This window comes from Acomys minous, assembly GCF_964271855.1.
Source record: "Acomys minous genome assembly, chromosome: 2".
Lineage (NCBI taxonomy): Eukaryota > Metazoa > Chordata > Mammalia > Rodentia > Muridae > Acomys > Acomys minous.
This window is the reverse complement of record NC_140484.1, coordinates 87,837,132-87,853,227: the sequence shown is the minus strand read 5'-3', so window position 1 is coordinate 87,853,227 and position 16,096 is coordinate 87,837,132. Positions and strand designations below refer to the sequence as shown.

Here is a 16,096-nt window from a genome sequence, read left to right as displayed (position 1 = left end):
ACGATGAAACTGGGGCCAGCTTAAGCATCTGAAACCTCAAAGCCCACCCACATTGAGTGATACACTTCTACCAACAAGGGGTCATTTTCACTCAAACCATCACCCCAAATTTAAGATAGTTGCATAGAAATGTATTTTTGCTGACAGGTTGTATTTTGATATCAAACTATCATGCTCCTGCAGCCTTGTACATCAGCATTTGTATGTATAAATTCTCCTAGAAATTGTTCCTCCAGTTTGTTTTATGGGTTCTATTCCAGTCCATTTGCTATACTTCCTCTGTTTGAATGTTCACATATTCTTGTAGATCAAGGAAAATCCCTCCCCTGTCTTGGAGAATTCATTTTCTGGGCTTTAATCTGCATCCTTTGCACTTAGGTGCACTGACAGAATCATCAGCAGTGATTTTATTTGCAGAACATTTACTCTGAATTTGATAATAATCTTGGCTTTATATTCCTTTATCCATTTAGTGAAAATTATCACCTATTCCTTGAATCCCTATAGAGAGATGGACACTTATTATATACCAACAGACATCAGAAAATTTCCTAATGTTCTCAACAGCTTTTTTGTTTTATAATTTCAAATCTGAGGGTTACAGTCTATATAGGTCTGGTTCTTTTCCTACTGGTCTTAGTAAGACTTGGCATTCCCTCATGTTTTTCATTCATTATTTCCATGTTTCCCACTTGTTAGCCTCCCCATGCCAAAACTGAAAGCAGCCATTGGTCATGCTTCTGGCCAACAAATTCCTACAGAACAGATGAATCTTCTTCATGACAGAAAGATCTGGGGGTTTCTGTCTTAGCCACTGCTATATTGTTGTGAAGAGATGCCATGAGAAAGGAACTTTACAAAAGAAAGCATGTAATTGGGGCCTGGCTTACATTTTCCAAGGGTGAATCCATGACTGTAATGGCTAGCAGCAAGGCAGCAAGCAGACAGGCATACTTCTGGAGCAGTAGATGAGAGCTTAGGTCTTTATCCAAAGGTTACAAGCAGAGACAGAGGAACTGGGTCTGGTGTGGCTTTGAAAACTCAAAGTCTTGTCCAATTAAGTCTTCTCTCACACCACCTAACACTTCCCAAGTCAGTGCCACTAACCAGTGATGACACATTCAGATATATTCGTCCTGTGTACTGGAACCCAGATGTAAATCTGCCTTAACCACTGCCAACCCCATTGTGGGCACATAGACCCTTGCTGAGACCAGAAGAAAATCATTAATACACTTACAGCATTAGTCTTGGTGGCCAAGGGACTACTGTTTTATTTCATGTATCTCACATGCTTGGTGGGCACCACTATCACTGAGCCAGTTTCCACAGACAGAAATCTGGAACTTTGAAGCTAAACAGAGAGCTGTGCCCCAGTTCCAGAGATTCATGTTTTGATGCATACCACCACCACCTTTGTTTTGAGCCTTGGGGCAACCTTGAGACTGTGAAGTTTATTCTCTGTTTATAGAAATTTAAATTAATTCTTAACATTTTTATATAATATATTTTAATCATATTCACAACTTCCCAAAACTCCTCTGTTTGTATTCTGAATATTTTAAAACCTATGGAGTCCATTTTGTGCTGCCCATATGTTCTTTTGTGTTCCCACATCCTTAGAACATGGATAATCTGCCAGAGGCCATCTCCATGAAGAAAAGTCACTATCTTTCTTTGCACCTACAAATTGCCAGCCAATCCTCAGCTGAGGGGGTGGGGCTTCATTACCAATTTGAGCTTTTGCAGGTTTTGTGCATGTTGTTGCTGTCACAATCTCTGTCAGTTCACCTGTGCGTCTGTCCTAATGTATCTGCAAAACATTGTTTCTTTGAATCATTCTCTACCCCCTTATATTATTTCCACGGTGACCCCTGAGCCTTGGTAGAGGAGGTTATAATATACAGGTCTCCACTTGGGCTAGTGCATTCTGCAATCTCTGAGGTGCTCATTTATTATTAATAATGACTAATGGTTTGCTTTATAATGATGCCTCACTGTTTAGTTATGCATTCACCTATGAAGAACATTTTTGCTCTTTCTTGATGTGACAAGCATATTAAGGGCAACAAGCTTTTAGAATGCTTTTGTGACCTTGATATTTGGTCTCATGATTACCTTTGCCAATGGACTTCTGCCTCACGTACTTGTGTAGAGGTTTATATTAGAGTGTACTTTTAATTCACTGAGTGAATTCTAAGTAGCATTGCTACTGTATCTAATGATAAATTTCTTATTTGTATTATTAGAAACTGTCACCTGACTTTATAAATGCCTGTTGACTTTGGGTTCTGTTCACCATATGTGAACATTCCTACTGCTCTTTCTCACTAGAGGTTGGTGTTATCAATCTTTTTACATTCCAGTGGGCATACTGTGGTATTTCATTTTGTTTCTTTTACATTTTCAATTTTGTATTTCAAATCATGAAATACTATCCTATACATACTTGACAACTGTATATCTTTTTTATTTAGCCTTTAATTGGTTCTTTGTGAATTTCACATCATGCACCTGATTCCCATTAATTTCCCTGCCCCTTCACACTTACCCTCTGCCATTGAAACATCTTTTCCCCCAAAAGAAAAAAATTCTTTGTGGAAATCTGTAGCATGTCACAGTGTGACCCACTGTATACCCTTTGTCCACACTTCTTTACTTGCAAATGTTCATTGTAATGAGTCACTGCCCTTGTTCAAGGCCTCTGGACCACCTATACTATAAACACTGGAGCCTCACTATGACTTCTCTTGGTTATCCTGTTGTTGCCCTGTGTCATGGAGATCCTGCTGCTTTAAATCCGTAGGACCAGCCACTTAACATGCTCCAGCCAGTTCATAAATAAGATACACTTTAGGGCTGATCAACTCACAGCCATGAACCTGGGCTTGGGTGGTGGCTAAGCTGGTCAGCCTGCCAGCTTTCCCACACCTTTGCTACTAGGGAAAACTCTCCAGAACTGCTCCTTCTAGCTCATCCATTGCTGCAACTGGAAAGAGGCAGAGCCAGTTCTCTCACTTTCATACCTAAGTGCTAGCTCACACACACATGCCCAGGTGAGGTGCAGGGCCTGCTCTTCCAAGTGCCACAGCCAGTGAGATGCAAGGGCAACTCCCTTGCTTGTCATAGGTGGCAAGGAGTGATGCAGAGAACATCTTTTCTTTCCCACGCAGCAGATGAGTGGCAGAGAAAGCCCTCCTGCTCTCATGACCCTGGAGCCAGTTCACCTTCAACCCTGACAATCATGGACAGCTCTACGGTGCTTCCTAGGAGAGGTGCAGAGCCCACTCTCCCAAGTGCTGTAGCTGGCAAAAGTCAGGACCAACTCTCCACACACACACACACATACCTCCATCCTCTTCCCTGCTTTTTTTGCCTTTGGGGCCAGCTCTCCCAGGATGCCCAGGTGAAGGGTAGGGTCAGCTCTGATAGTCTTCATATTTCAACATGGTCCCTAGTAGCATTCCAGACCACTTTTCAGTGGTAACGTACTCTCTCTGCTGTGGACCACAGACTCATGGCCATCAATGTCAGCATGATCCAGGACCTCACTATGCCCTTAAGTGGCATAGCCACATACATCAAGCTGTTCCTCACTACCCTTGGGTCTCCAGTTCTGCCTCTCTTCATTGTTCATGCATCTTTCTGCTTCTCTTTATCTTCCATCTCTCTATTACTTACTTGCTCATCATAGTGGCACCTCATCTCAGGAATGCTATGCCCTGTACATGGTATGTAGTACCAGGCAGGGGTCCTCTTTGGTGTGGTTTGTCTGCCCACGCTTTATAGTACAAGACTAGGGTTCATCTCAAGCTTGCCTTACCTGCCTCATCCTCATAACACTGGACTGGGAGTTATCTCAGATATGCTCTGTCTACCTGGGCCCCATGCCACTGGGAAGGGTGTGTACCTTTTAAAATAATTTTTTTTAATTATGTGTATGATCCAAGCATGGTGTTACAGGTCTTTAATCACTGCACTCTGAGAGGCAGAAGCCAGAGGATTTCTGTGAGTTTGAGACCAGCGGAGCTACAAAGTGAGTTCAGGACAGGCAAGGCTACCCAGAGAAACCCTATCTTGAAAAGAAAAAACAAATTATATGTATGTGTTTGTGTAGGGCTATGTGTAAGTGAGTGCAAGTGCATGTAGAAGCCAGAAGAGGGCATTGAGTCCTCTCAGTCTGGAGTTACAGGTTGCTGTGAGTTGCTTTATATGCATGCTTGGAAATAAACTAAGGTCCTGGGCAAAAGCACTACACACTTTAAACACTGAGCCACATCTTCAAACTGACATCTGAGAACATCACCCCAACATGCTTAGGGTCATCCTTTAAGCTTTGGTTGTTAAAAAGTTTCACAAAACTTTCCACAAACCACCACACTGAGTAGCAATCAGCAAGTACTAGAACCCTGGTAGGGGAGGAAATTCAACTACATACAAACCCCCACCCCCGGTATGTTATTTTCCAACTGAAATTTCATTCAAAAAATTACAAGTAGCATAAAGAAACTATAGTACGAAAAACAAAAAGATAAAATCAAAAGAAATGAGATGAAATTTTTAGTAATTACATTATAAGAACATACGAATACAAAAAAATAATGAAGGAAAGAAGAAAGAAGTTCTTGTTTTACATGTGGAATTCTGATCAATGAAATCAAATTTAAGAACTAGTGATAAATCCACATACCTATGGATACCTCATTGTTGACAAAGAAGCCAAATCCATACAATGGAAAAAAAGATAGCATCTTCAGCAAAAGGTGCTTGTCTAACTGGACATCTACATGTAGAAAATGCAAATAGACCTATATTTATCACCCTGAACAAAACTAAAGTCCAAGTGGATTAAAGATCTCAACATAAAACTAGAAACACTAAATCTCTTAAGAAAACATGGAGAAGACCCTTGAACTCATTGGCACAGTAGACAACTTCCTGAACAGTACACCAATAGCTCAGGCTTGAAGATCAACAATTAATAAATGGGACCCCATAAAGCTGAAAAGCTTCTATAATGCAAAAGACACTGTCAACAGAACAAAGCAACAGCCTATATATTGAGGAAGGATCTTCACCAACCCTACATAAAACAAAGGGCTAATATCCAAAATATATAAAGAACTCAAGAAATTAAATGCCAACAAACCAAATAATCCAATTTAAAAATGGGGACAGAGCTAAACAGAATTCTCAAAAGATGGATATGGAATGGCAGGGAACCCCTAAAAAATGGGCTATGTCATTATGGAAATGCTATCAAAATGTCTCTGAGATTCCATCTTTCACCTATCAGAATAGCTAAAATAAAAACTCAAGTGACAGCACATGCTGGCGAGGATGGGAGAAAGGAGAACACTCCTTCATTGTTGGTAGGAGTGCAGACTTATACACTTTGGAAATCATTCTGGTGTTTTCTCAGAAAATTGAGAATAGTACTACCTCAAGATCCAGCTACACCACTTCTGGTCATATACTCAAAAGTTGGTCCTCCATACAACAAGAACATTTGCTTAACTATGTTCATAGTAGCCTTATTCATAATAGTCAGAATCTGGAAATGATCTAGATGTCCCTCAACTAAAGAATATATGAAGATATTGTGGTACATTTACACAATGCAATACTATTCAGCTATTAAAGACAAGGAAATCTTGAAATTTGCAAGCAAATGGATGGAACCAGAAAGGATCATCTTGAGTAAGGTAACACAGACCCAGAAAGACAGGTATGGTATAAACTCACCTATAAGTGGATATTAGCCCTAAATAGATATCCTTTGAGAGACTCCACCCAGCAGGGAATTGGAATTTGAATGCTGGGACTCAAAGCTAGACACTGGGCAGAGTGCTGAGAGTGTTAGGGAAGAGTGAGGGGGATGGAAGGTCCAGGAGGGAGCAGGTGCTCCACTGGGAGACCATCAAGGCCCACAGATCTGGACATAGGGATGTGGGGTGCTGCACAAACTGATATACCAACCAAGGACAATGCATGCAGAGAACCAAGATCCACTATTCATATGTAGCTGATGGATAGCTGATTCTCCACATGGAAAAGGTGAGAGGAGGGACTTCTGCTGAACCTCTGACATGCAGTTTGTTACCCACAATTTAGTCACTGCCCCTAGACAAGATAGCCTTGTGGGCACACAGAGGAAGGGGATAAGGGCGCTCACTAGCAGAGGCCTAGGGGAGAAGAATAGGGCAGAAGGGGGAGGGAGGGTGGGAATGGAAAGGTAAGAGTATGCAGATAACAATCTGGATGTAATGAGAATAAATTATAATAATTAAAATAAAAAAATAATTGCGCTCTAACTTTGATATGTGCACCACGCCTATGCATTCTAGTACCCATGCATATAACATAGAAAAAAACAGAAAAATTTTAATATCATTTATTCTGTACTCTAAGTTTGCAATGTGCATTTGCAGTTAATATATGCCAGGTTTGAGCAGTATTGTTGGCTTAATAAGATCCTTAGGCGATTCTTATCTTCTCATAGACACATAAAATTAAATGGCTATTCACATAAAAACTATAGTCATATACCAAGCTTCAGCTTAGAAAACAAGGTATAAGACCAGAGTACCTGATTTTAGTATGACTAAAATTAGGACATTTTTAAGGATAAAGACAGTAAAAGGTAACCTCTATTATCTTTCCCAAACTCCAAGTTGTATCATGTGGATAGAGACACCTCATGTGTGGGAATAAAAAGAGAATAAAGTCCAAATGTACTATTAGAATATCAATACCAGGCTTACCATGTGAACTTACTGCTAGACAGAGCCCCCAGATCCTACATCCAAGCCAATATTGATGACAGAGGTGGGTACTTTAATGACATTAGCTAAAATGGCAAAATGTCTTCCTCCATTATCCATCCTCTAGCTTGGAATGCTGAGAGACCTTCCCCCATGGAGAAGGAATGGGGGACTTTGCTTATAATTCAATGTAAAACTTTGCAAAATAGGCTTTGGAACCAGTGTAAACTAGAAAGAAAAACAGCAACAGAGTTGCTAGGCATGTCTCACATCAAATTGAGAACTGTGCACACATTGAAAAGATGTCAGTCCACCACAGCTTTGCCAGTTTTAGTGTAGCCACTTGTCCCCTTTCTGAGACAATACATAATCCTATGGCTTTGAGATGCACATACACACTACCTTAGTCTTGGTGCCCAAGAACTTTCTCTTCCACTTACCCTCCAACCTTATGTAGCCCATCTGTGACCAAGCCAATGTTCATAGATGGAACTTTAGCACTGCCTTTGACTACTAAGAGAATTTTGTGCAACTGTCATAGAATCACATTTTGACCCACAAAGCAAGGAAGGCTAGTATGGGCTTTGGAACTTTCCTAAGACTTTGAGGATCCGTAGAGCTGTAAAGACTCAGTGCAACCAGTCAGAGTATAATCTTAGGTATCCATGGAGCTGCTTTCACTAATAGTACTTCACTCTGCATCTTGGAGTAAACCCCTCTACTAAGACAATACAGGGAAGAGAGCAGAGAAATTTTCCTGGAACTTAGTGTTGAGAAGGTTAAACCTTACACTGAGAAGACCTCCAGTCAAGTTCAAAAATAAAACCTCCAGAATTCAAAATATAACATGAGGATACAAGAGCTCAATCTATATAATAAAATTTCCAAGGTTTTTTACTTAGGCTCATTATAACACTGATTTAGTCACTGTTCTTTTACTGTGAATATTACAGTGACCAAGGGAAATCTTGTAAGGCAACTCCTATAAGAGAAAGCATTTAATTGGGCTGGTTTATAGCTTCATAGGCTTAGCACATTATCATCACAGTAGGAAGACAGGGTGCTGGAAAAGTAGCTAACAGTGTTATGTCCAGAAACAGGAAGCAGGAAGAAAGAGATACTGGCCAGGTCTTGGCCTTTAAAAACTTCAAAGCCTACCCACAATGATACACTTATTCCAACAAGGCCAAGGCCACTTCATCAAGCAGTGCCACTCCCTAATAACTAAACACTCAAATGTAAGATCCAACAGGGGGGCCATTCTTACTCAAACCATTACAATCAGTAACAAATCTTTCTGTTTTTGGGTAGGTTTGTTTGTTTGTTTGTTTGTTTGTTTTTGTTTTTGTCAACTTGACACAAGTTAGAGTCATTTGGGAGGAGAGAACCTCAGTTGAGAATATATCTCCATATAATTGCTGTATGCAAATATATGGGGATATTTAATTGATTAATTGTTGATGTGGGAATTGTGTGTGGGATTTAATTGATTAATTGTTGATGTGGGAATTGTGTGTGGGGTGACCTCTGGGAAGGTGGCCCTGGGGTATATAAGAATGAACAATCCATGGAGAGAAAAACAATAAGCAACACCCCCCCCCATGGTCTGTGCTACAGTTCCTGCATCCAGGAACCTCGAGAACCTCCAGAACCTGCCTTCCTACCTCGCGTTCCCTACCCGATTTCCCTCTATTATGAACTGTGAAGCAGGAGTATAAGCTTAAGAAAACCCTTCTTCCCCTAGTTTCTCTGTGTCGTAGTGGTTATCACAGAAGCAGGGGGCAAAACGAGGAGATATATTAGCAAATAATGATATATCCACAAGAAAATATTTTTAAAAAGAAAAAACACAAAACAAAACAAAAAGAAAATCTCAAAGAAACACTCAGTACCACCTGGTCTCATTGCTGAGATCTACCTGACATTTAAGGTAGCACTAATACGAATTCTATGAATTCTATGAAGGAGTATCTTTAAAGAAAATACATGCAAAAGCAATCCTACTGAACTCTATTGATATTATTCACTGTAATAAAGAGGAGTTCATTGCAGTGATACAATGGTGCTTAAAAAACACTCATCAAGAAATATATTTCCTTAGTTTTTAATCACTCCAATGAAATGTAGGGTATGCATAGTGGCCTGGATCTGATCCCAGCACTTAGAAGTTGAAGACTGGGTCCCCTCCAGACACAATGGTTAGCTAGAGTAGCTAAGTGCATCCATTTGGTATCCATTTGAAAGACTTTATCTCCATATATAAGGTGGACAGCCATAAACAAAGATACCTGATATCAAGCTCTAGCCTTCCCATATATTTGCATGGGTATAGGGCCAGCTACTAGAGCACAGGCACCCTACCAGTGGCCATATCCCATAACGATAATAATTCTCTCTCTTCCATCAGCCGACAATACTAATAGCTCCTTAGTAAAGTGCCAGGACTGGCGGTCAAGTACTTCACCAGTATTAGAATTAGGGCTGGCTTGTAGATAAGCCCAGATGCTGTGAATTTATGAGTGTAATAACCATGTAATGTCCAGAAGGCAGTATTCCACATCACTCCACCCACACTCTGTCCCTTACATTCTTTCCATATCCTCTTCCCCCATATTCTCTGTGCCTTAGTGTAGCATGTTGGATAGATATCAAGTGTAAGGCTGAGCACTGTCTCTTATTCTCTTAACTATCTAGTTATGCATCTGACCATTGACCGTTTCCACTGAGGAAAAAAAAAAGATTCTCTGAACAAGGTTCAGATAAAATCATGTCTATAGACATAAATATAAAATAATTAGGGGGCAATTTGACAGCATGACTACTTATCAAAACAACAGTAGCAGGTTCTACTCTAGGGCCTATGATATGACCAGATATGGACTTTCTTATAGAATTGATACCAGGTACAAAATTACCTCCTATGACTTAGGTATCAAACCAGTCAAAGTCAGTTAGCTACCATATAATGGTCATGCCATTATGCATCCTTGGCCACATCTTGCATTGTATGCCAGAGTTTCAACATGCTAAGCCAAAATGCACATGCTGTGCAATTCATCAGACTTGCTTTTATCTTTATACAAGTTTATTTCGACACTAGGTTTTGCAAACATGTGGTCAGGTCTGATACCCAAATAAGACAACAACATGTAAGGTTTGTGGTAGGATGTTTCTTGTGGTTTGCATTTCTCAAGTCCTCCAGTAGACACTCAGGTCAAGCCCTTTCCTTTCCTCTCTATTTGCCTCTTGAAACTGTTTGGTTGGGTGCTCTGAGCCCTCGTGGTGGGTTTCCAATGGGATTTACAAAGCAAATTAATGTGTTCATTTAAATGTTGCATCTTTTCTTAATTTTTGCAATTTATTTTAATCCCAGAATAATTAAGAGAGTCTGATGTTTAAAAGATGACTAAGGTACAATTTTTTCTGTGTGGGGAGTGAAAGGCATATTTATAGGATTCAAAATGATCAAGACATATGTTAATAGTTTTGCAAGTTACTCTATGCCCCCTCTACTTACTACTTATGTCTACTTACTACTTATGCTCCCAGAGAAAAATCCTGCTTCTGCTTTCTTTACCAGCCATCAACTTTGTCTGGATCCTAGCATCCTGTGCTCAGTCTCCTGTTTTGAATGCATCTATTTCATTCATTCCTTCTATCAGTGTTATGAAGCTCTATAGTTTTACCACAGGTACCCATTTCATATTGATTTACTGCCTATTTTAAATGTTGTCATTGAAGAAATTTGCTGATGCATGCTTTCTCTTCTTAGATATATTGGATCACACAATGATATACCCCCCCCGTTATATAAAGAACTGATTCACTGTTTTCTAATATGGTTGTACTTATTCCCAACAAAGCATGAGAGCTCCAGTTGCTGCACATGCACAAGTATGTGATATGCTGAGTCTTGTTGTTTTTAATTATATCTGTATTATCAGTATGATTGGTACGCCCAGCTAGCAATCAGTTAAGACACTGACACTTGTTATATTTTAAAATACCTTAGGTAACCTGGGGCAGGGCAGACATTAATCCTCTAAACTACTTCCCATAGTGGGGCAGGTATGAGGAGCCTGCCCCAATCCTATGCCATCTGCTTCCAATAACTTCTATCAAGCTACCTCCCATCTATAAGCCCAAATGCTTGCTAATGTTCTTCATCTGGGCCACATCTCCATCCAGGCCAGCCATGTGTTTCTCTTCCTTCTAACCCATGGTGGCCTTCTCCTCCCTTCTCGGGACCCCCTAGTCTCTCTTCTCCTTCCTCCTCATGGTGGTCTTTCTTCTTCTTCCCAAGATTTCTATCTATCCATCTATCTGTCTGTCTATCTGTCTATCTATCTATCTATCTATCTATCTATCTATCTATCTCTTGTACCTTGGCAACACCTCTATCTACTCTGCCCTGCCCAGGTAGGATGGCTTTTTATTAATTAGCATCAAAATACATCAGACGACCCTGCAACAGAGTCTTTTCCATTTTAAACACTTTAATTAATGTGTTTTGCTTCACATTTCCCTAGTGACTTCTGTCTGTGATTGCAACCAACATGTCATTTTGAGGCCAGTACATCCTAATGCCTGCCCTTCTCCAACTCCAGTCTTTTACACCCTTCCCAACCCATCTGTAATGCTCCTTGGCCTTGGGCATGGTGATATAATTGCTGTATTTAGGGTTAAACATTTGACAGTCATTTATTCTCAACATTTTGAAGATAGGTGAGTCTCTGCTTAATTGTTGCCAAAAAGCTGTCAGCAAAAAGAAAATTCTCAGACCCAGGCTGAGAGGAGCACTAGTCTATGGAAACTAACATACGTGTTTCAGAGGTAGTTTGACTACATGTCTATTTAGCAAACATCCACAGTATACCCCCAACAAACCTGTGACTTCTCTAAACATAACTTTATGACCAAGTATACAGTATCAAGTATGTGTACACTCCTGTAGAGTAAGCCTGAAATACAATCAGAGGGTGGTTGGTTAGCCCACAACAATTATGACACTAGTGCACATCTTTCATGGCACATTGGAATTGTTCTACATGTGGTATATAGATGGAAAAAACTGTGATGATGTTTTTCACTTGTGATCTGATTTTATCTCTCAGAACTGTGAACACTAATCAATAGAAAGGAAACTTCCAGATCAGTTTCAGATAGAATTGCCTGAGTCATGTACCTATAATATTTAGTATCTTCAGCTGTAAGATCTCACCATCTAGTTCTGGCAGGTGAAGGATAGCAGTGCAATACCTCTATTGTTATGAGAGTCTCTAAAGGCTGCTTGGCCAACAACTCATAGGTATGTACATTCTTTTCTTCATCTGTAGCATTTATGCATAATTTCTCCTGTTATTGATATGCATATGTCCTAATGTGCTTATTAAAATTAGTGACCAGGGAAGATCCAAGATGGCAGAGCTGAATACATACCTTGTTTGACAGGCAGGACTGCAGTGACTGTACAGCCACCTATGGACTGAATTGAGAACTAAAAAACACCCGAGCTGTTGTACCCCAGGTGAGAGGATGAAAATTGTGCAGAATATTGGTGGGTCTGGCCTGAGGCTGCCTGTCTAACCCACAGAAAGCTCCCCAGTTCCTGCAGGCACCAGCACACTCCAGAGGCTGGCCATGGCTCCCCCAGCAGGAGCACCGTTTCTGGCATCCATGACCCAGAAACAGCTATAGAATGCAGGAACTCAAGCATTTGTGGCTCTCTGGACCAAAGAAGTCCCCACAGCCTAGAAATCAAATGGACCTGTTTTCAGGTCACCAAGCCAATTCATAGAAAGTTCTCTGGCTCCTGCAGGCATGCTCATGCTCCAGGATCTGAACATGGATTACTGGGAAGAAGCAAAATCTCTGACTCCTGAAATCCAAAGAGAACTGTGGGCTCCTAAAGCACTAGGGTCACACACTGTCCTCCAACCACTGGAGGCAAGCAGGCCCACCAGAGCAACTCTCTGCTTGGATATCTTTCTGCCCACTCCCCCAGCACACTTGGCTTACAGTCAGGGAGCCAAGAGAGAAGTGACCTCAACAGAGGTGTCTGGTCTCCCTGGGTCATAAACAGAAAGCCATCAGAGACAGGGATCTTATCAGAAGTGAGTAAAGTGCAGGCCCTAAGCCCCATTGTCAATATCTACACCCAAACTCTATGACAATCAGAGACGACCAAAACAGCTAACATCACAATGGGAAGAGGTCAGCGTAAGGACATAAGCAACAGCTCCCAGAATCACTTGATAACACCAGAAACCAGCATTCCCACCACCACAACAAGCCATGGAGATACTATCACATGTGACTCATGGGAGAAAGATTTCAAATCTGAGGTTATGAAAATAATAGAGACCTTAAAGAAGGAAGATAAATCCAATCTTTAGAACAGGAATACACAAAGAAAGGGATGAAAAAATTGAACAAATCTCTTAAAGAAATTAGCAAAAGATAGAAAACTACAATCAAACAAGAAAAGGAAATGAATAAAAAAGATTCAAGACCTGAAAATGGAGATAGAAGCAATAAAGAAGACACAATCTGATACATTCCTGGAAATGGAAAACCTAGAGAAGAGGACAGGATCTACAGATGCAAGCATCACCAACAGGATAAAAGAGATGGAAGAGAGAATCTTGAGGATAAAAGACATGATAGAGGAAATGGATACAACAGTCAAAGAAAATGCTAAATCTAAAAAGCTCTTGACTCAGACATTCCAAAAAAATCTGGGACACTATGAATGGGCCAAATCTGAAAATAATAGGAATAGAAAAAAAAGACTCCCAGCACCAAGACACAGAAAATATTTTCCAAAATAACCATAGACAAAAGTGTCCTCAACGTAAAGAAAGACATACTCATAAATGTACAAGAAGCCTACAGAACTCCAAATAGGTTTCACCAGAAAAGAAAATCCTCCTGCAATGTAATAATCAAAACACTAAATGTACATAATAAAGCAAGAATATTAAAAGCTGTAAGAGGAAAAAGGCCAAGTCACATACAAAGGCAAACCTATCAGAATTACACCACACTTCTCAACAGAAACACTGAAGGCAAGACGGGTCTAGAAAGATGTCATTCAGACACTAAGAGACCATGGATGCAAACCCCGACTACTATACCCAGCAAAACTTTCAATCACCATAGATGGAGAAAACAAGATATTACATGACAAAACGAAGTTTAAACTATATGTGACCATAAATCCAGCCCTACAGAAGATACTAGAGGGAAAACTCTAACCCATAGAGGCTAACTTTTACAAGGTAACTTTTCCAAGGTAAACAAAGGAAATAAATAACCCCACATCCACAAAACCAAAAGAAAGAAAACACACACCCTACCACCACCACCATCAAAAAAACAGGAACCAATAACCACTGGTAATTAACATCTCTCAACATCAATGGCCTCAACTTCCCAATAAAGAGACACAGGCTAACAGAATGGATGTAAAAACAGAACCCATCATTCTACTGCATACAAGAAACACACCTCAGAAATAAAAATAGACATTACCTTAGAGTAAGTAAAGGGCTGTAAAATGGTATTCCAAGCAAATGTACTCAAGAAGCAAGCTGAAGTAGCCATTCTAGTATCTGATAAAACAGACTTTCAACCAAAACTAATCAAAACAGATGGGAAGGATACTTCATTCCCATCAAAAGAAAAACACACCAAGAGGATGTCTTAATTTTGAATGTCTATGCACCAAATACAGGAGCACCCGCATTCATAAAAGAAGTATTGCTAAAGCTTAAATCACACATCAAACCACACACAACAGTAGTGGGAGACTTCAAAATCCCACTATACCCAATAAACAGAACATCAAGATAGAAAATAAATGGAGAAATTATGAAACTAATGGATGCCATGAATCAAATGGACCTAACTGATATCTGTGGAAATTTTCACCCAAACACAAAAGAATACACCTTCTTCTCAGCAGCTCATAGAATATTCTCCAAAATTGAACATATTCTTGGTCACAAAGCAACCTCAATGGACACAAAAAGGTTGAAATAATCCCTTGCATCTTATCAGACCACCATGGAGTATAGCTGTAATTCAACAACGACAGAAAGCCTACAAAATCATGGAAACTGAACAACTCCCTATGCAATGACATCTGAGTAAGGGATAAAATTTTTAAGAAGAAATTTAAAACTTCCTAGAAGTCAATGAAAATGAAGGAATAACATATCCAAACTAATCGGACACAATGAAGGCTGTGCTGAGAGGAAAGTTCATAGCACTAAGTGCCTTTATTTAGAAACTGGAGAGGTCCCACATTAGCACCTTAACAGCACGCCTGAAAGCTCTAGAACAAAAGGAAGTAGACATACCAAAGAGGAGTAGATGGCTTGAAATCATCAGACTCAGGGCAGAAATCAATAAATTAGAAACAAAGAGAACACTTCAAAGAATCAACAAAACCAAGAGCTGATTCTTTGAGAAAATCAATAAGATAGACAAACCCTTAGCCAAATGAACTAAAAGGCAGACATAGAGAATTCAAATCAACAAAATCAGAAATGAAAAGGGAGATGTAAACACAGATGCTGAGTAAATCCAAAGAATCATTACATCTTACTTCAAAAACCTATATGCCACAAAATTTAAAAATCTAAATGAAACAATTTTCTTGTTAGCTACTATAAAACCAGACACACTAAATCTGTGTGGGAAGAGTCATGAACTCATCGGTGCCAGAGACAACTTCCTGAACAGAACACCAACAGACCAGGCACTAAGGTCAAAAATTAATAAATGGGACTTCATGAAACTAAAAAGCTTCTGTAAGGCAGAGAACACAGTCAACCAAACAAAGCAACAGCCTACAGACTAGGAAAAGATCTTCACCAACCCTACATCTGACAAAAGGCTAATATCCAAACTGTATAAAGAACTCAAGAAATTAAACATCACCAAACCAAATAACCCAATTTAAAAAATGGAATAAACAGCTAAACAGAGAATGCTCTGAGAAACATTTAAAGAAATGCTCAACATCCTTAGTCATCAGAGAAATTGAAACCAAAACGGCTCTGATATTCCATCTTACACCTACCAGAATGGCTAAGATAAAAAATTCAACTGACAGCACATGCTGCTGATGATGTAGAAAAAGGGGAACACTTTTTCATTTCTGGTGGGAGTGAAAACTTGTACAATCACTTTGGAAAGCAATCTGGTGCTTTTTCAGAAAATTGGGAATAGTGCTACCTAAAGACCCAGCTATTCCTGGTCATGTACCCAAAGGAAGTGCCACCATACAACAAGGACATTTGCTCAATTATGTTCATAGAAGCTTT

The 16,096-nt window shown here is 39.8% G+C and overlaps 2 protein-coding genes across 17 annotated transcripts in view; one reads left to right on the top strand and one right to left on the bottom strand.

Annotated features, from left to right (window-relative positions):
• Window positions 1-16,096, bottom strand: part of LOC311592453 (zinc finger protein 120-like) — a 202,172-nt gene that overhangs the window by 107,859 nt on the left and 78,217 nt on the right. The gene's annotated exons all lie outside the window — the stretch shown is intronic.
• Window positions 1-16,096, top strand: part of LOC311592456 (mas-related G-protein coupled receptor member X2-like) — a 103,023-nt gene that overhangs the window by 77,353 nt on the left and 9,574 nt on the right. Inside the window, exon 1 of one of the 16 annotated variants that reach the window (XM_084772885.1) lies at window positions 10,133-10,175. The exons of the other annotated variants lie outside the window; for them this stretch is intronic. Coding sequence (XP_084629011.1) covers window positions 10,167-10,175 — 9 coding nt within the window. The 5' untranslated portion in view covers window positions 10,133-10,166. Of the gene's footprint in view, window positions 1-10,132; window positions 10,176-16,096 lie in introns of those variants that run through there. 16 annotated transcript variants of the gene reach the window in all.